This window comes from Tinamus guttatus, unplaced genomic scaffold, assembly GCF_059628265.1.
Source record: "Tinamus guttatus ecotype Peru unplaced genomic scaffold, ASM5962826v1 Tinamus_guttatus_pri_ptg000211l, whole genome shotgun sequence".
In the NCBI taxonomy this organism is placed as follows: Eukaryota; Metazoa; Chordata; class Aves; order Tinamiformes; family Tinamidae; genus Tinamus; species Tinamus guttatus.
Genome location: NW_028288745.1, coordinates 1,599,460 through 1,617,802, shown reverse-complemented (window position 1 = coordinate 1,617,802; position 18,343 = coordinate 1,599,460). Strand labels below are relative to the sequence as shown.

Here is an 18,343-nt window from a genome sequence, read left to right as displayed (position 1 = left end):
TATTATTTCACTTGCTATAAGAAATTAATAATACATTATATTTAAGCTGTTGCCTTTTATTCATATATGCATTGTTTTTGTATTTTGAGGTAGGACAGTGCAGAACTTTTTTATTGTTATTTAGGCGTGAGGATAGGTACATACATGTGTTATCTGACAAGATAATTTTGAACAGTTTATAGTATTACTCTGTGGCCAGTCCTGCCACGTGTCTAGGTAGATTTTATTCCTGGGATGAACTTGTAATCCCAAAAGCTTGGGTTTGACTGTTGAAAACAAGCTGCTTTCTGACACCTGTTGTAGACATGTTGTATTATGTGACTGGTTGAGGACAGTGACCTGTGACTCGGTTTATTCTTCTGAGATGTAGGAATCAAAAGAAAGAAGTAACACTGCAAATGTGGAAAGTATTTTTAAAGGGGAACTGTTTCATAGACACGATGTCAGCAAAAATCATGCCAAATACCTGAATAACTCTTTACTACACTAGATTTTGCAAACTTTATAGAGAAAAGATTTGTTGGGGGTGCAGGATGCACTGAAGATGATGGCTGGGATGATCCTCAAATGGTGGCTGCAGGGGCCTCAGCTACCAGCTGATGAGGAATAGCAAGGTGAGCCAACACAGGTCTCTGGGCTGCTGCCATAGCAATGAATTGGTCCCAGTGGGACTAATAATCTGCAGTTAAGTTGGAAAAGGGAAGGTTTACTGAGAAGGCTGAGGGGCAGCCCAAGGATGTCCCTGTGGTTTCTAGAGTAAATCTGGGTAACTGTGCAGTTGGGGGCTTTCCTTGCTGTTCCTTTCCAAAGCTCTAACTGAACAGAGGGGAGAATTGGGCTGTTTTTCCTGGGTACGGGGGCCCACTGCTTCTGTGTCTCAATGTTGTGCCCCTGCTAGAGCAAAGGAACTGCAACAGCCAGGAGAAGGAGAAGAGGGAAGGAAGGAAACTCATGGCGACTCCCAGTGTTACTAGTAAAAATAAGGGACAGTGTTCTACTCTAAAAGAAGAATCGCGTTCTCATTATTACGTTAGATTAAGTATTCCTGCCACACAGGTGACATCCTATCCCCACCCCTCTCGGAGATCATTCTAAAGCAGGGATTCCTTTGTGGTTAGCAGGGACACGCCATACTAACACTTGCAGTGAAAAGAGCACCGGGCGCTGCTCTACTGTGCCTGGAGGAGAAGGAACTCAGTCCAAATCCTAACTTGTATTTGCCTAAGGTTAGCCAGAGGATTCGTTTCAAGCATATATATGAATTTTTGTAACCTTTGTGTGCAAGTTTCCTTTTTCTTTCAGGTAACATTCCTTGTAAAAACAATATTCTTAATGAAAAATAATATTGGCTTCATATTCTTTTTATTCTTTTTTTTTTTTCCTGCAAATTAGAACATGAGCTTGTATAGGGAAGTAGAAGGGAAAGGAAGATCATGGAAGTGTTTTCTCACACCGTTACTGGAGCTCTGATGCGTGTTCTGAGAGCTCAATGAAGCTCTTGAACGTGGAAACTCATAGTGCTGCTCTTACGGTTAGAAGTGACTGAGGAGAGTTGTGGTTACACTGTCACTTGTTTTTCTATGAAGCTATCAGCTTTACAAAGACCTTCTGTTTTACTGCAGACAGAAATTCCAAGAATACAATATTCAGTGTCAAAGGCTTTGTTGACAAAAAAAATTGTTGTGGTCTTTGGGATATTTGGGCATGGACAGATTAAGATGAGCTGTAATTTGTCTCTGGTTAGAAGCTTAGGTGTGGTTATAGATGCACTTTTTTAAATGTATTGAAAATACATTGACTAGTAAAATATGAAAATTCATCAAGCTTCAAACTTTACCTTAAAAGACTTGCAACTTGATATATACTGCTACAGTGCATCATCTCAGGTTATTTCAGACTTGTTTGGTGTGATATGTAATGTGACAACAGAACAGGAATTGACATAATGCAGAATGACTGATCAGGTACCTGAATGGGAAAGAGCTTTCCTGGTCACAGTTAGCACTGAAATACCTATTTTTATAGAAAACTTGCTTACTCCTGCCTCCCTATTCACAATAAATTCACATTTCTTTGCTTTTTGTTTATTTTTATCTGGGTTTCATTATATAATTAATTACCTTTCCATATGGTGGTAACTTTATATTACTGTCTATGGAGTAATAATGTTATTTCTGGTTTTACACTGTTGTTTCTAATGACTTCAAAATGCTAACAACTAGAAACTTTGTCCTTATGTTAAAAGCTTTCTGCAGGGAGAGGATATTCCTTCTTGTCCAACTTGAAGTAACTTGTAAGGATGTATGAATGTATGTGTGAAGGTAGGATGAATGATTATTAAGTAATAGAAAGGGAGAGATAAAAGAAAACTAGTATGTTGGTCTTCCAGGGAATGCAATAGTCCTGTTGTTTTGAGACAACTATTTTGAAGCATTTTATAAGTCTGTTCAAATAGAATGATTTGGCAGCAGGTTGGGTTTATTTTCTTCTTGATTCTTGTTTTCTCTGCACAGGAATCTCTGTGATACACAGGGTGGGCTGCATTCCCTTCCAAATCCATTTAATGATGGATGATATGCTTTTCTGGCATGTCTTTTTCTTCACTAAGATGTCATTGCTGGGGGCTATTAAGCTTTTGCTTCTGGGTGATGTGGCTTTGGGCAACATAAAAGAAGAGTGTCAACTTGTGAGGGATAGACAGATGGGCTAGCAAAATTCAAAGAAACATGTTGGTTTATGAGCAATTGCTATAGGTTCCTAAAAGAGCTAGTCAGGTTCATGCACTTTAAAACCAGATATTTCAGAGGATCTTTTTGGTAACGTGCTTCAGCCAGGAGGCCCATCTTCCTAAGAACAGAGATGAAGTTAGATGTCAGCAAATGGACAGGCGGTATGAAAGATTTGTAGGTGGGTGAAAAAAGTACAGGTCTTTTGATAGAAAATTTATGGAAGTAGTCTTTAGAATCTTAAAATCACAAAACTAAAACCTTGTGGGACTTAAAGAGACTTAGAAGACTTGACTTTTTATGTTATATTTTTATGTTTCTTAAGAACCAGCGTATACTTGGAATGAAACTAGGTCGTCTTGTAGGTAAAAACAGACAAGATAGGGCAAAGGTTTATTGCAGTCTGTATTCCTGTCTACACAAGTAGGGCAAGTGTATCTAAATTTCAGCATACAGAAGAAAGCCTGTAAGTAGGTCTGTTCATCTGGATAAACCTTGTTTAAGGCATTATAATTCAATATCTATAAGCGGAATAAAGCAGCGTATGTTTTAAGAAGATGAAAGCTCCTGTGGCAGCTCTTCTCTCAATGAATCATTGTGTTCTTTGCCATTTTTTGACTATGCTTTTGAGGTATGTTTCTCCTTTCCACACTCCACCAACACTTTCTATTAAGAATTTTAAAATAAAACTGAATGACTTTGTTTAAAAAAAAATAGTACTCTTAATTTAAGGAGGAATGAAATCATTGTATTGTCTGTGTTCTGTTAATAGCAGGTGTTTTCCATGGTTTACCTAAATTTGAATCTTTGTGGAAGATAACCTGACAGAAGAAAGTAAGAGAAATTCTTACATATGAAAGCTATATAGTCATATGCTTGTGTTTAACTGTGTGAGGCTTTTCTGCTCATACATTATCCTTACTATTTTAAAATATTGATCGTGTTCTAACGAAATAGGTGGAAACTCTTGAAAAATGACCAGGTTGTTTAGTTTCATCAGATTGAAAAACAAACCAAATTAGTGTCTGCACATTAAGATGATACTTTCGATGTGGTTTTACACGCTGTTTTAGTCTGAATCAAAGAGTAAATAAAAGGCAGATGTTTTGGGGCAGTGCCATTTGTATGGGAGCATTTACAGTGCTGCCCACAGTTTTTAGTAGAGATTTTAGCAGAATTAGTGCTTTTGCAAACATAGTGTAGGATACAGGCCTTGCCCTGTAAAGTGTAAGATCTCTAGTATGGTATTTCTCTGCTAAAATTCTTCTGTTTCGAAATTAACTTTATACCTTTCTCCTCTGAATGTGATGGTATCCATGCATGGTTTTGCTAGATGCGGTATTGGCATCTTACTATGTGTAGTACAGAGAGAGGCTACTGAGCTGATTAAAACTGTGCTGTTTGTAAGGTTATTCATAAGCATAAAAGCAAGATTCTATTTGCTTTGAGTTCAGTTTTATTTTCAGCAAGTTCATCTTCAGCAAGTGGGTTAGAAGACTGACCTCTCTGACACTAAGTACTTAAGGAGTTTCTTTAAATATATTTTTCATAAGCCTTCTATCACTCTTGGAGAGAATGATGCTTGCATGCTTGCCTATATTTATGCATCACTGTAATTTGCAACTGTCTTATGTTTTTCGGTCGAAGTTATGTGCAATACATACAAATGGAACTTAACTAATAAATATCTCCAGTCCTCTTGATAGTAACAGAATTGGTCTTTGATGTGCCTGAGAGCATCTGGGGTCATTCCTTTAGGATTTGTAGGTTATGATTCTTACCCTCTGGATTTTTTTTTCCTGTTTTGATACCTATGCATCATTGTAGCTCATTAGCAAGAAAAATGCCAGAGATTTATGGAATCCTAAACATTGTAGTATAAATAATATATTTTAAAATATATTAATCCATACTGAATCTGTCTTTTTGACTAATATAGTCTAGCCTGTTAAAATTATGTTCCTAGCATTTTTTTGATGGCGTTAAGCTAGTTGATTTTTTTTTAATATAGTTTTTGGATCTTATTGAATGAACAAAGAAAGCAAAACAGTATTAAACTCATAGGTTTGGATCGCATTCTAAGAATGCTACATTATGTCCTAGATTTTCTCAGTTTAAAATAGGTTTTTAAATTCCTTTAGGTCAAACATACGGCCAGACTATGCAGATACAAGCTTTCATGAGTTCAAGATGCATACCTTCAATCGTGTGACATCTTGCAAAGTCTGTCAGATGCTTCTGAGGTAAGATTTTTACTTCTTCTTTTATCAAGTGGAGTATTTTGAGTCTAATGAGAATGTGGAAATACACAGCTGGCTTGTTACTTATCCAAGGGCTTGTTACTTACCCAGGAGAGACAAGCCATAAGATTGATTATATGTGGTATTTCTTGTTCTTATAACTAGATTTTTATGGTCAAATCTCCAACTATTAGCTTGAAGTGCTGTTAAAAGCTCACGTTCTCTAGTTGCAGCCCCATTTTTCAGGAGGCTGTTTAATTCTCTTGTCTTTTGAGAATTACTTAATTCAATAGATGGAAGTCATGTTAAAGTTAGAGTAACAGCAACTTTCTGTGCAGCTCTGACCAGCGTGGTTGGTCTGCAGGTCCCTTTGTAGGTCACCAGTCACAAGAGCAGATGAAATGTTTTTTTCAGAAAGGTAGATGAGAAGGATGATCATAAAATTTTGATATAAGGAGACTGCTTTCTGAAAATAACTGTGAGGCATTGCTGAACCAGGCAAAGTGCAAGTAGATGTTACAAAGCCAGGTAAGAGAGGCTAGTGGACCACCATGAGAAATTCTGTATTTTCTTCCTTTTCCTATAAAACAGATGCACACATGCTTATCTTTTTCCTATTTCATTATGTGAGCTATCTTTAAAGAGCTACCTGGTTGCTTGTAAATAACGGAATGCCTAATGGTATAGAGGTATGCATAGAAAGTAAATCGCACAGCATGAGCCGGGCATGCAAAGGCTCTGCAGATGTTGCCTGTTGAGGCGCTGCTGTTGCTTGCTGTAGAAAAATGCCACTTTGGGTAGGTACAGGCAAGGGATACAATGACACGAGGGATGTTTCTTTGTCATGTATTTTTCTTTAGGAGCCTTTTTCCTGGATGGTTTTATTGTCCTGGCTTTGGAGAGATTTTTTGGTGATGTTTTGCTCAGTGTAACAAGGCCTGAGCGACTGCAAAGAGTGGTGTGGATGCGTCTGACTTGGTGAGGGCCAGATGATTAATTCCTGCAGCCGCACGGCAGAGGCACTGTGACCGCGTTGCAGTGCTGCCGTTGCTGAGGACACCGCTTAGTTGAGGCCACAGTGCTCTGCATCAGCACACGGGCTGCATCTCGGGCTCTCGGCTGTCCCCAGAGCTTGCTTGTGACATCCTCAACTGTCCTGCATTTGGAAGTTGTGTTAAGAGCCAACTTAGGCTTGTTAAGTGCTAAATAATTTTTGAAAATGAATTGTCGCTTTCAGCTTCAAAATGCTAAACTATGATTCTCTCACATACTCAAAAAAAAAAAAAAAAAGGCAAAAAGAACCTCAGTGCCTAATTTTTCTGAACTGGGGATAAATTCCCAGTCTTGGAAGCTTCTGAGGTGAAGGATAATTCTATGCCCTAATAAAGAAGTAGGGGAAAAAAAAAACAATGGATTGCATTAGAATATTTTATATTTACAACATATATATATATATTCAAGTTTGTATATTCTGTTGCTGAAGGTTAGGTTTCTATGTTCAATTAAAAAAAAACCACTCTAACAGTCTAGTAATTGCTGTAGCAGTTGCTCTACCTTGTGCTCAAGGTAAACTTGCCAAGTCCTGTGTCCCACGTGTGCGGCTTGGGTTTCCTTTGAAGCAGAAGGTGTCGCATTAGACTAGACACAAAATCCCCTGATATGAGTCAGGATAATCTTGGAGACAGCCAAATCTACTGTAAAGAGGAAGCAGATGCACCGAATGCATGGAAGTACAATGCTGAGTACAAGTACAAAGGTTTTTCTGTTAGCCGTGCTGTGGATTTTGCCTGAGAGAAAAGCTATGGACAAGTCTGAAAATAAATTTCCTGAGACTCAAATTCAGATTCCGGTTTGTTAAGGGGAATCTGATTTAACACTGGGTAAGGAAAGTAACTCCTTTCTTGAAAGCTGTGGATGTTAACTAAAGCATGCCCAGTTATCTTTTAAATGAGCACATTGGAAATCATGAGCTATTTTGTGAATAATATTAAAACCCTCTATTAATGTTTAAATATATATATTCATACTTCTAGCCTGCTCAAAATAGAGCTTGCTCTTCATGTTGACTGGGCAAATTCCAATGGAGATGAGTTGGAGTGGGACAGATACATAATGGTACAATTTCAAGTGTTGTGCCAAAGTTGCTTTGAGCTAAACTGAAATGAAAATAGTTCTTCTAGGTTACTGGTAGAATAACTATCCGGCTGGGATATTTTAAATGACTGGTTGTGATGAAAAGCAGATGAGCTACTTGTCAATTGTTGTCACTGTTTCTCAGGCCTGTAAGAACTATCATTATGCAGAACAGCAAATGACTTCAAATACCTTCTGCTGTGTCTCTTATTTCCTTTATGCATGGGATTTATCACCTCTAATATATCGCTATCTAATTTTATTTTACAGGGGAACATTTTATCAAGGCTATTTATGTTCTAAGTGTGGAGCTGGAGCACACAAAGAGTGTTTAGGAAGATTAGACAATTGTGGCAGAGCTAATTCAGGTGGTAAGTCATTTTTATTGTTAGAATACCATTTTTAATTAGGACATAAAATTTGCTAAGTATAATTAAGGTTTAATTTACTTCTAATTTGTGTTTATTGTAACATACATACTTGTGAAATTACCATTTATAAGCACAATTAGAACTACGTTTAGAATTCGTAGGGATTTTTATTCTTACTAAATTGAAATGTTAGGAAGAGTGAGCTACTATAGACTGGATTTCTTCACCAGTATCTTGAGGAGCAAGGAATTGCTCTGTTTTTAATCATAAACTGCTCATAAGTAACACGTATAGTATATGATCTGTCACCCTCACTGCTCAGCTTGTAAGTCTCTGTCAATTCTCCTCCTAGCTCCTCAAGCTGATTGTTTGTGTTGCCTCAGCTTCCTCTTTGATCTCTCAGGTTCCCATGATTTCAGTCCACTGGCAATATTCACAAAAAGATGATTGATGTCTCACTACTGGCCATATCTCAGGACTGTTTTCCTTCCTGCCCTTCTCTTTGTGGCTGTACCTGAGTCTCTCCCTGACCATGTCCCTCGACACTATTCCAGCTCTCCTCCTGCCTCAGGGATGCTCCAACCTCAGCTACCCTAGTCTCTCTTTAGTTTTGATTTCTCTGATGTTTCTGATTCTCTCTATGACATCGTGTGTGTGTGTGTGGGGGGGGTGCTCACTGCTAATTCTAGGTGTTAATTCTCACTACCTGCCCTCTTTTCTTTCCTTTCCCTAAGCCTAGGCAGGTGCCAGCACTGGGCTGCTTACCCTCCTGCCAGCTAGTCTGATAACCCTTGTGCCCTCTGACTCTTCCCTCTGTGCAGGTTCCCAACAGTTTTTCTTTCTAGAGATGACCCCCCCTCAATCTCTCATTAGAGTTCCTTTGGCAAAACCTGTTTGAAGTTTAAAAAACAAAAACAAACAAAACTCCCCCAAGCCCTTGATTTTTTTGGTAAATGTGTTTGTATTTTCTTGTATGTTGATTTACTGTCCTCTTCACTTCTCTAAAAGCTGCACATTCCTTCCCCAGTTTGCTTCATAGTGGTTTGTGTGTGAATTTTCTCATGTCTCACATATTTCACATAGGCTACGTCAACCGCTTGCACTGAGTTTTCTTCTTGATATCACTACCTACAATCTTCGCAAAATGTTTTTGCAGAGTTAATCTCTCCCCTACTGCTTGAATTCTGTCGTGACCTTGTTTGCTGCCCTTCGCTGAGCTTCACTGCTTCAAGATTGTGGTTCTAGCTTTTTTTGTGCCTTTCAGAACAGCAGGAGGCTGCTCCTGTGTTGGTCCTGGTTTGCATCACTTTCCGCTTCCCCTTGGCTTTTGCCTCAGCTTGCTTCTGCAGTCAGTGAACTTGTTCTTGGTTGCTGGAGATCTTATGTATTATCCTCTAACTTTTGGCTTTTTAAAAAATATTTACTTCAATATAAAAAAAAAGACAATGTCAAAGGTGCTGAATGTTCTTTTAAGCATTATTTAAGATTATTGCTCTTTTTAAATGATACTCTTGAGTTTTTCCTCTAAAGTTGTAAGCAAATGATACGTGTGTTAAGCTTATATCCAGGTATTACCTTTTCCTCCTCTTGGCGAAGCTTCCCAGAGTTCTGTAGCTCTAGTCCAAGCTAAGAGTAATGCATCTTTCCCTGCTCATACGCAGAACGACAGGCACGGCATGGCTCTGGCTCCCTTCCAGGCTGTTCTGAGAATAGAAGTTAGCCTCGAAAAGGCATTGGGGGACAAACCGGCAATTCTTTTATGACTCGCACAGTTACTCACAATTCTTGCTGTGCTCCCTGTCACTCCGTGTATAAGCAGGGGTGGAAAGGACAAATTATTTGGCCCATTTTGTTTGGAATGGATGTCTCTTCTCCACCTAATGAGGGATTCTGGCCATCTGATACGAGGGCTTGGAGGGCTTTTTTCCTGCAGTTTTCCATTTCTACCCTTTATTTGCCCTCTTAGTTATGGACTGTATAAGCTGTGCTGCGCATTCGCAATGTGCACAGGAGGAAGGAAGGATATAATGAGGAGCCTTACCAGGTTCTCTTCCTCTCCGTGGTCAATAAAGGCTTTGGACAGTTCAGCATGCATTTAAAATGTTGAGTCTTGCAACTTGAGTATGAATTATTATTTTATGGAGCTCCCCTTTGCACTTTCCCAGAGCTATCCTGAAGAATTTGGTCTCCCATGTGTGGTTCCCCCCCGCGCCCGCCAGGGCTTATAAGATACGTAACATTATTAAAGATGCACATAAAGAGATCGTGTAAAATTCAATGTTTTAATTGTATTGGTTGGAAAAAGTATATTTCACGTGCACAAAATTTTAATGTAGTTGTAAATCTGGAGTTTTTCCTTTGTAACTCTTTAAAGAAATTAGTGTCTGAAAATCTTCATGTTGTAGCAGCATCATTTGCTGCTCCCGGAGGAAATGAGCTAAGGTAGCCTGGGAGTATTTTTAGATAAGATATAGTGTAGTAGAGCCTGAATGCTTCGATAGTAGCAAAATGCGTGGAACATTTATTGTATTGCAGTGTATTTCTTTTGTTTCTGGGGGACTATTACAGCTTTTTCATAGAGGAAAATGGATACGAAACACAATCATCCTTTTAGGAAGTTGGACATAATTATTCCCCAGCTAGGTGGTATTACTTATGGTCCCAGACATGGAATATGCGTATCCTGGGATATCAGTGGTCTGTTTAAATACTAGGTTCTGCCATTCTGCCAGTGGCTGGTTCCCCGGTGCCTCCCAGGAAAGTGTAAATCCTTCCTCTGGTAGACCATGCCCAGGGGTGATGCTGCTCTCTAATGCTGCTGGGTTTTTAGGGTTCTGGGGCTCGTTGTTGTTGCTCCTTTTTGCTCTTTTGGTACTCAAAGAGTTTTTGGCATCTTGTTAGTGTTTTTGTTGATTAAATTATCTAATTGGCTCTCTGAACTCAATAGTTCTAAGTTTTTATTATTTAAATGCCTGTAAATCATTTTTAAACAGTTAGAACAGTTTCCATGCCCCAGCTGATTTTCATTGGCATTCTGCAAACCTCATCTATGTCTAGAGTCCTGTTTGAAAAGGGGTGATCAGAATTCAAAACACTGCCAAATGAAAATATGCCATTAGGTTTCTTGAAGATATTTACACAGTATTTTCTTCTTCTTTTTTTTTTTTTTCAGAACAGTTGAATGTTTTGTTTTCTTTTTAGACCGCAGACCAGATGTTTTTGCTAAGCTTTCTTAAATGAATGCCTAGAACCTCCCTGAATGGATTAAGTCCTTTTGTATTTCAGCCCAAGTCTCAACCTGTGGAAATTTCCAAAGACAGACACCCAGAGACAACTGAAATCTGTAGAATGGCAAATTTAATAAGTGTCAGATTTAGATAATACATTTATGAGGGAAACATTGACAACACTTGGACATAAATTTCTCTGTTGTCACACTATGCCTTACACACAAGCTAATGCCAGCTCTTCAAATGCTTTGTTTCAAAGAAGGCCAGTACAGCAGACTGTACAAGTTCCAATGATAAAAGCTGCTGTGTTAATCAGTTGAATTACGAAAAAGAACAAAATGTACGTATTATCCCTTGTTATTGTTCCTGCCCTGCCCTGTTCCTAAGCCTGTGGTGCAAGTCGAAACCCTCTGCACTCATTATTAACAGTTTAACAGTTTTTCTTTGAAATACTTCATGGTGAAGCAGTCCTCTCATTTAACTCTTATACTCTGTCACTTTTTCTCAGTGTCTTCAAATCCCCAATACCCCGTCCTTCCTCCTGCTTCTGTTCTGGCAGACTCCTCAAGTGCACAGCTTTAAACACAGCACAGGACTTAGCAACTGTGTGCACATATTTCCATTTTAGGGCCCTTTATAAAGACTTACGTGCTTTTTCTAGTGGCTGATAGAGATCTCATGTTATCTTGCAACCTTTTCTCAGTTATCAGCTGCATGCCTATGTCTTATTTTGAGGTAGAGTATGCATTTACTTCCCTGCTCTTTCATTTGAATTAGTTGGAAGTGTTTCTCTTTGGGTACAGGTAGGAGTGAGGCCTTTGGCAAGAGCGCAGGAGTGAGAGGCATCTTCAGTAGCTGCGGGGAGAAGCTCTCTCCCTCCTTTTTCCTGTTTGTATTGGAGGGGGGCGTTCCATGACCCTTGCAATTTCATCAGAGATTGTCAGGATTGATAGGACTGGCATCAACACTCTCCCTAGAATGTATTGCAGGGCTCCCCTAGCTCATCCTGAGCCTGTTTGCTGGTTTGGAACAGCAGAATTACCAATTCCCTTCTGGTCCCAGGCTGGACTTTTAACAAGTCTATCACTTTGCATTAAGTGTGCTCAGGCAAAGATTTTCTGGTTCCACAGGCTATTGAATATTTCAGTTAGATGAACCTCCAATAATAGTTCTTTCAGAATTTTAAAATATTTTAATATTTTAAGTAGAGTGCTAAACCCTCAAAATCCTCTTAGCTTTCCATGGGAACAGAAATAAAAAAAGCATTAGGGCATAGATGATTAGAAACCATAATAGTGAGTCATTGTAATAGTAATTTTTAGGTAACTCGTGCCTTTTCCTTTCTCCTTCATGTAATTCCTTTTGGAAAAGCACCACCCTTGTTTACATGGGAAAACAGTATCTTTCTGTGTGTATGATGAACTTAGAGAAAAGAAACACGCGAATGGGTTAAATTTAAGGTAGCTATCATCCTGTAGCGTGTATGCCTGATAATAGTGTCCATCTTGTTTGTGTAGCAATTACCTGCGCCAGCACATTATGGAGATTACTCAAAATAAGAGCGTATTATTTGACACCTAAAAGGAACGGAGAGCTTTCATTGCTTGCCTTTTTGCTTGCCTGCTCAATGTTTGCAGATTTGCTGGCCTCCATCCAAAGCTCCCAAGTCAGTAGCATTGACCAGGAAGGCCCATGTCCCAGAACACGCCTTGGAGCGAGGTCACTTTTCCCTCAACTTCAGCAAAGGTTCAAGTAACCATTTTACTAAAGCTGAACAGCAATCTCGTGGGGAGCTTGGCATTTGTGCAAAGTTCCACTCTGCTTCCAGGTTATTATTTGCTGTTTTCCTGGTTATTGAGCATTACCTGCTCATTTCCAGTCATTGCCAAGTGGTTCATTTTCATTATTACGTACCAATTCTATGTTTTCAATATTTTGAGTTGTTCTTTATAACAAGAAGGCAAGTAGTTTCCTGCTTACTCTTTTATTCTACTTTCCATTTAGTCAGCATGTAAATCCAGCTGCTCTGTTGGATCTCAGAGGAGCTGGCTATTCCCCCTTTTGCTCCGTGCTCCTTCACTATCAGGGCCAGCTGCTGCTGCTCTTACTTCTGTAGTGAGCTGTAATTGTGGGAATGGGACCCAATAGTATCATGGCTCCAGTGAATAAAAAAAACCCAAAAGTCTGCAAAATGATGGCAATAAAGGTAGCTTGTTGTCAGAATGGAGAGCTCCCTCACTCCATAATGTCCTTGGCATATTGTTGATGAGCAGACACATGCATTAAAATTGTTGTGTGTAAAAGATCTGCTGGAGGATATCTTCAATATTTTTTTTCTTCCCAAAAGTAGGAATAAATAAGAATTAATGGTTTTGTTGTACTTGGGTAACATTTGGAAAAATAACTCCCATGAGGAATCAATTCTCAAAATTGAAAAAAAAATGAAATCCAGGTATACTGAAATTTTAATGAATAAAAAGGGAGAAGAATGTGTCTTGTATTTGTAGAAACCTTTCTGATATTTTGTATTTTCTTTTCCTTACATGCTAGGGGGTGCGTGGGGAGGAAGGATCACAAAGAGCAGCTTAGTTTGTGTCAGTGAAGTTTTGAGCCTTCTTAGGGTTTAGTGCAGAGATGGCTTCAAGTCGTAGCATTCTCCAGTGGAGCTGGTCTTGCTGCCTCTGAGGTCACTCATTAGTCTTTAGTAAAAGGGAAAAAAAAAAAAAAAAAACCCTGCGGTTGTGAATTGTGAGGAATATTTATCACCTTATTAGCTATTAATCTTTGTAGTGTTTTTGAGTCCAGTGTGAGTCCAAATATTGGAAGTTAAATCTGGGAATTTGTTAGGAAAAATATTGAGATACTGAAATCACCATATAAAACTTGATCATGAGGTCATGTTTGTGACAGTTGCTAGAGGAAAAAAATTAACATTCAACAGCAGACATTAAAGACCAAGTTTATTCTTTCCCATAGAAGAATAGAAAGGCATTTCTATTTCTGTTTTCCTAACAGTGTTTTGCAGAGGTAAAGGTAGCCTATAAAAAAACAAACAAAAAAAAGAGAAACCTTAAGGTTGCATGAGTAGTGTTGCAAACCCTTCACCGTTTGTATTTATCCAAGTCACTTTTTTCAATTTTAAATTATTTATAATGCTGAGGTAACAGATTAAAAAAGATGAATTTCTCCACAAGGTGAAAACTTGGCAAAAGTTGCAAATCTGTATCCCATTGTGAAGGTAAATACCAAAATTATGCTGAATTTCAGCAGTACTTATGCAACTAATTCCCTAAGGCTCCTTAGAAAGCCTCAGTGCCTACCTTCACCTCTGCCTTTGGGGCTGCCTCCTTTCTGCCCCTGTCCTCCCTTGTGTTTGCTTAGTGTGCAGATGCAAATAACTTCTGGGCAGGTTGTGACAGTGACAGGGTTCAGGTTTTCTGACGGTGCCAGGAAGGAGCCCCTTTGGCGGCTGCTCTGGGAGGGAGCTCGCAGTGCTGGCAGCGGTGGCGAGGCCGCACTGCCCCTGTGCGGCTCTGCATCCCCGCCCGGCGCACGCCGTCTCGGCATGCCCTCTTATCTCCCCGCAAAGTAGAGGTGTGCCAAAGTTGGGTTTTCCCACACTTTGCTGTTTCATGTAACTTTTGTAGCAGGATGAAGTCTGTTTTCACGTGAAGCTCTTGACTTGCTTCACTGCTGTTTACTTTGCAAGGTCTTGCAGTGAATTTTTCAGAAGTGGCCACAGCCAGGGTATGCACATAGCGGCCCGGGGAGCGCGTGGAGGTCAATATAGCCGTATGGCCTTTGATAAGGCACTGAAATCAATCCTGGAGTATGCCAAAGTATTGCCTGTGCTATCAGACCTGACACTCCTAGAGAACTGCAAGAAATGTAGTCCTTTTGTGTGGTTGTGTGTGTTCATGTGCGCAGGAATACAGTCTTAATGCCATCCTTCTCATCACCCATGGGATTTTTTAATCTCATTTTTAAATAGTACAAAAGATTGATAGCAAAAGAGCACAAAAATCTATCTGACTTCAGATTCTGTTGCCTTACCAGTGCAGCGATAACGTATCTAGGTGCATGAGCTACAAGAAGCTTTGAAAATGAAGGTTTGTGCTTCCTCATGTGCCCCTCGGTACCCTCTGGAAAGACAAGGACGCAAGGAGTGCACACAGTCAAGAGCCTTGACTTTTGAGTCCCCAGCAAGTCAGTAGTTACAAAGCGCTTTGGAAAGGTTATGGAAGTTTACAGGGTTTCAGTTGGTCTGCTTGCCGTGCAGCTGCAGGAAAGTTTAGTAACTCGGAGGAAGGAGTTGCCTTTCTTGCCTTGGTTGAGCATTAACTGTGCAGAGCCAATAGGCGTGGGGCGCACGGAGCTGCCACCGCCCGCGCCCGGGGCCGCGGCTCCTGCTGCAGGTCGCAGGTAGCTAGCGAAGGCGGTGGTGGGGTTTGCAATGCACCACGGTGCACACTGAGAGCAGGGTGTAAAAAGCATAAATTTGCAGTCATCAATAATGCCAATTTTTACTTATGTTTCAGAACACGGGAACCTGAAACACGAGGTAAGGATTTGTTTCCCTTCTCCTCTGGTATTTGTTTTGCTGGTGACATAAGAGTTTCCTTATTTGCTTTGTGCACACGCTGTTCGAGCCTATATGTTTTTCTTCTGCCTTTAGTAATACATTTCTTCAGTATGCTGAAAGATAGAAGTCATCTAAGAAAGTGTACTTATAACAATCTGTAAATGTATTATGTTCAAGGTACAAGTCTAATTTCACTCAATATGACTTATGACTTAGAGCACGGGTAGAAGTAGAGATGTTAGTTTTTTTTTTTTTCCTTTTTTAAGTTGAAGGAAAAGTAAAATGCTACTTCAGCTTATGTCTAGTCCTTCAGTGCCTCTAGGCCACACTTAGCAGTATAGTTAAAACTATCCTTTTGTTAGCATTAGGAAAATGTGCTGTTTACAAATGTATGCAATTCCACAGACCTAAGAATGGTGGAAAATGGGCACTGGGGTTTTATTTAGAGAGAATTTTGTCACAACGTTATCCAGAGGGTATAGAGTTTATTTAATCTTGACAGAACGATAGAATGGGCAAAGAAAGGGAATACTTTTGGTCTACTATGCCTTAGATACAAACGCTTTTGGAGTAACACCAGATTGTTTTCTCACGTGTTACTGGTGCCTTCCCACTGCCATACAGAGGGGCATCACTTTGTTTCTTCATCTACCAATTTTGATGAAAGGCAGCCTTTTACACATAGGCTGTAATAGTTTTTATTGCCTTTTTAGATTAGAAGTTTATGGTAATTTAACTGCTTAAGCTATGCTGTGGTTGTGAAAAGCATATGAACATATATGCAACTTTTCCACATTGCTTAGTATCTGTTCTTGTTGCTATCTCTAAAATTTGTGATGAAATAGAAGGAAAATGATTGCTGACATAACTGACACAGTGGGGGATTGATTCTAACAGCTGCAGTTGCAAAAACAGGGGGCTTGTGTGCCCAAGTCCCCTCTCTGGTGGTACCTACCACCATGTATCTTGTGTCTTCTTATCTCGCCCTAAAGATACCTGCTTAGCAAGAATATTCCTTTTATATGAAAATTATGGCCTGGTCCATGTGCTTAGTAGGCTTCTGGCACTGTAGTTGATGTGCAGTCGTGGGGAAGCCGTAGACAGATTGCTTACGGTATGTTATGGACAAGGTTGCCAGACTGCGTACAGCTAACTAAGAGGAACATATGCAGCGAGACATGGAAAATATTTATCCTAATTATAGCTAATCCCTCCTGGTCCTAGTTTGATTATTAAATCTCTTTGTAAGAAAAAAAAATACTGGCTACTGATTTGAGGTAAAGCGCTAGGACTACTCTAACTTTTAACAAAACTGAAAAAAAAAAAAAAAAAGATGTGGCCATCAAAAAATGCTGGTTTAATTCTTTTAGTGCAGAGGGGAGCTTGGGTGTAAGTGAGCATGTCAGGTAGGAACAGGTGAATATACATTTCTTACCAGAAATGTACAAAAACCTATGGGTATTGTGTTTTTTTTTTCTTTAAGGCCTTTGAATAGGGTTTTTATACAATTCAGTTCAACTTTTTTTCTTAGAATCATTTTGCATCACATCCTGTATTTTGTGTATGTATTTTTTTCCACCACCCAGACACAATTTTTTTTCAGTTAAATAATAATTTCCTGTACCTTTGTTTGTACTTGCTTTTTCCTGTCTTCTGGCCCATTTCCCTCTGCCATGTAAATACGCAGTTACTCACCATTCTGCATCAATCCTTATGAACAACACTGCCTCCATTTATAAAGAGAAAATAGGTATAATTGAGCCTTTTCATCTTATTTCATAATATTACCTTACTTTCTTGCAGCAGTTGAAAATCTTTCTACTGTGGCTGAAACTAAGCTTATGTCCTTTCTTTAGTTAGTACTGTGGGCTACAGAGAGCATGTGTCCAAAGATTCAAGGGGTTGAAAGCTGTTTTTAAAGGAAGCTTTTGATTTTGGCAGCATGCTACAGGGTTTAGTAATTTGGCTGTGCCTCAGGTTACAGCTTTCTGGCTCGCCTTTGTGCGTGTCCTGCATCAGCGTCTATCAACTGCAAGCAAATCGAGCAGCCTAATTGTGCCCTTTGTTATGCAACAGGCTTCACCCTGCTCGCCTTGATTCAATAAAGTAAAATAAGAAAAAAAGCAGGCATGAACCTTCATGTGAATGACCAGTTAAAACAGGCTTGCAAAAGCAGATGACTGGTTTGCAAATATCCTAATACAGGGTTCTATATCATTGCCTAGGAGTAGGAAATAGGTAAAACCCAACATTTACAAACGGTGCATCTTGGTCCTGTCAGTGTTCTCAACTTTACACAGCTCTGGCTCATCCAAATGTTGAAAAGAGAGAGAGAGGGATGTTACTAAATATATTTAAGTATTTGCTGAGAAAATGAAAAAATTACGAATTGCCTAAGAAATTCCAACTGGTGTAAGAATGAAGTGGTAACCAATTAAAGCAACAGTATGCACATGTGCTGGTCCTGTGGTTCTCGACCTTTACCAAGGAAAATGATGCTAATCTGCGTATCTTTCTCTATAAGGAAAATATGTCTATTAACATCATATCGCAAATGATGAAAATCCTTTGTTTGATGGCAAAAGATGGCTGGATGCATGAAGGAGCTTTCTACAGACTAAAAATGAACAGATCTTTTGAGTTTAGTGTCAAAAAGGTTGATATATGAATAAACTTTTTGTAGTATTAATAATAATTTCAAAGTATGATCTTTCTTCTAGATAAAGTTAATTGTAGGGGGAAAATAACTTCAGAAAACTAGCTTTGTATAGTAGATTGTGGGAATAAAAGTGGTGCAGTCTGTCTAAGTGAAAACAAGTTTATTCACATCCTTGATTTGTGCTTTTGCCATGTAGAAACGAACAAATGGAATTAGAAGAAACTCCAGACACGTGGACCCAGGTGCGTATCTTGTATTTTGAACAGTTGAATGGAAAGGGAGCCTTGTAGCTTGCTCCATTGAGTTGTGTTTTTATCACTGCTACAGTCTATGCAGTGGGGAGATCTTTTTTGCTCAAGTCTTGAAGGTCTCAAGCAATTACTTAGTGATTTCAAAGATAAG

The 18,343-nt window shown here is 39.3% G+C and overlaps 1 protein-coding gene across 2 annotated transcripts in view; it reads left to right on the top strand.

Moving 5' to 3' along the window:
* VAV3 (vav guanine nucleotide exchange factor 3) overlaps positions 1–18,343 on the top strand; it is a 145,599-nt gene that overhangs the window by 76,507 nt on the left and 50,749 nt on the right. For both annotated transcript variants that reach the window (XM_088524357.1, XM_088524356.1), the window contains exons 16-19: positions 4,868–4,969; positions 7,370–7,470; positions 15,239–15,261; positions 18,138–18,183. In XM_088524357.1, coding sequence (XP_088380483.1) covers positions 4,868–4,969; positions 7,370–7,470; positions 15,239–15,261; positions 18,138–18,183 — 272 coding nt within the window. The remainder of the gene's footprint in view (positions 1–4,867; positions 4,970–7,369; positions 7,471–15,238; positions 15,262–18,137; positions 18,184–18,343) is intronic.